Source organism: Malurus melanocephalus, unplaced genomic scaffold (assembly GCF_030028575.1).
Source record: "Malurus melanocephalus ecotype Western Australia unplaced genomic scaffold, MMel_1.1 scaffold_3980, whole genome shotgun sequence".
NCBI lineage: Eukaryota > Metazoa > Chordata > Aves > Passeriformes > Maluridae > Malurus > Malurus melanocephalus.
The window spans coordinates 2392-4617 of record NW_026627212.1 but is presented as its reverse complement, the minus strand read 5'-3'; the positions used below and the strand labels follow the sequence as shown (position 1 = coordinate 4617).

At 51.6% G+C, this 2226-nt stretch overlaps 1 protein-coding gene across 1 annotated transcript in view; it reads right to left on the bottom strand.

The window, feature by feature from the left end:
• Window positions 1-92: 92 nt before the first annotated feature.
• LOC130588262 (structural maintenance of chromosomes protein 1A-like) overlaps window positions 93-2226 on the bottom strand; it is a 4519-nt gene continuing 2385 nt past the window's right edge. The window contains exons 2-3 of the mRNA XM_057389205.1: window positions 2029-2214; window positions 93-164 (exon numbers count right to left, since the gene is read on the bottom strand). Of these exons, the coding sequence (XP_057245188.1) occupies window positions 93-164; window positions 2029-2214 (258 nt within the window). The remainder of the gene's footprint in view (window positions 165-2028; window positions 2215-2226) is intronic.

The window sequence follows — 2226 nt, the reverse complement described above, 5'->3', positions numbered from 1 at the left end:
AAAAATGGGGTAAGAACCTCAAAAATGGGGTCACAGTCCTGAATCGGGGTCACAATCCCAAAAATTCGGGGATTTACAACCCAAAAATGGGGTCAGAACAACCCATGCAGCTCCTGCAGCTTCTCGTCCGTCGGTTTGACCTCAAATCCCAAAAATTCGGGGGTCTAGAACCCAAAAATGGGGTCCGAACACCAAAAAATTGGGTTAAAACATCCCCACAAATCCCAGCATGGCCCCCGCAGCTTCTTCTCAGTGGGTTTGACCTGAAATCCCAAAAATTCGGGGTTTTAGAACCCAAAAATGGGGTCAGAACCTCAAAAATGGGGTCACAGTCCTGAATCGGGGTCACAATCCCAAAAATCGGGGGTTTTATAACACAAAAATGGGGTCAGAACAACCCATGCAGCTCCCGCAGCTTCTTGTCGGTCGGTTTGACCTGAAATCCCAAAAATTTGGGGTTTAGAACACAAAAATGGGGTCACAGTCCTGAAATTTGGGTTGCAATCCTAAAAATGTGGGGTTTTATAACCCAGAAATGGGGTCAGAACCACCCACGCAGCTCCTGCAGCTTCTTGTCCGTCTGTTTGACCTGAAATCCCAAAAATTTGGGGTTTAGAACCCAAAAAATGGGGTCAGAACCTCAAAAATGAAGCCAGGCTTGTGTGTTTGATCTGAAATCCCAAAAATCTGGGGGTTTAGAACCCAAAAATGGGCTCCAAACACCCCCACAGCTTCTCGTCGGTCAGTTTGACCTGAAATCCCAAAAATTCGGGGGTTTAGACCCCAAAAATGGGGTCAGAACCACCCACGCAGCTCCCGCAGCTTCTCATCTGTGGGTTTCACCTGGAACCCCCAAAAATTTGGGGTTTTATAACCAAAAATGGGGTCAAAACCTCAAAAATGGAGCCAGGTGTGTGGGTTTGACCTGAAATCCCAAAAACGGGGAGGTTCAGAAACCCAGCTGACCCCAAATCCTGTTTTAGGGCCACACCTCCAGGTGTCCCAGCAGCAGGAAGGTCTCAGTCCCCTGCTGACCCCAAACCCCATTCTGGGGTCCCAGCTGACCCTAAATCCTCTTTTTAGGGCCATACCTCAAGGTAGTCCAGCGGCAGGAACGTCTCGGGCTCGCCCTGCTGCTCCCAAACCCCATTTTGGGTTTCCCAAACCCCATTTTGGGGTCCCAGCTGACCCCAAATCCCATTCTTAGGGTCACACCTCCAGGTAAATCCAGCGGCAGGAATGTCTCGGGCTCCCCAAACCCCATTTTGGGTTCCCCAATCCCCATTTTTAGGATCGCACCTCAAGATAATCCAGTGGTAGGAAGGTCTTGGGCTCGACCCACTAATCCCAAACCCCATTTTGGGTTTCCCAAACCCCATTTTGGGTTCCCCAAACCCTCTTTTTAGGGTCACACCTCCAGGTAATCCAGCAGCAGGAAGTTTCTGGGTTTCCTAAACCCCATTTTGGGTTCCCCAAACCCCGTTTTTAGGGTCGCACCTCCAGATAATCCAGCGGCAGGAAGGTTTTAGGTTTCCCAAACCCCAAATCTCATTTTTAGGGCCGCACCTCCAGATAATCCAACAGCAGGAAGGTCTCAGGCTCGCCCTGCTGCTCCCAAACCCCATTTTGGGTTTCCCAAACCCCAATCCCCGTTTTTAGGGTCACACCTCCAGATAATCCAGTGGCAGGAATGTCTCGGGCTCGCCCTGCTGCTCCCAAACCCCATTTTGGGTTTCCCAAACCCCAATCCCCATTTTTAGGGTCACACCTCCAGATAATCCAGCAGCAGGAAGTTTCTGGGTTTCCCAAACCCCATTTTGGGTTTCCCAAACCCCAATCCCCGTTTTTAGGGTCGCATCTCCAGGTAGTCCAGCGGCAGGAAGGTTTTAGGTTTCCCAAACCCCAAATCTCATTTTTAGGGTCTCACCTCCAGGTAGTCCAGCGGCAGGAAAGTCTCGGGCTCGCCCCGCTGCTCCCAAACCCCATTTAGGGTTTCCCAAACCCCAGATCTCATTTTTAGGGCCGCACCTCCAGATAATCCAGCGGCAGGAAGGTCTCGGGCTCGCCCCGCTGCTCTTTGATGTACTGGATGCAGTCCCGGCCCGTCTTCTCCGAGTCCACGATGATGGCGTCCATGTTCTTCCCCAGAACCTTCGTCACCGCGATCTGGTACTTCTTCTGCGTGGGCTGGCACAGGTCGATCAGGCGGCCGTACTGCAAAGGGGA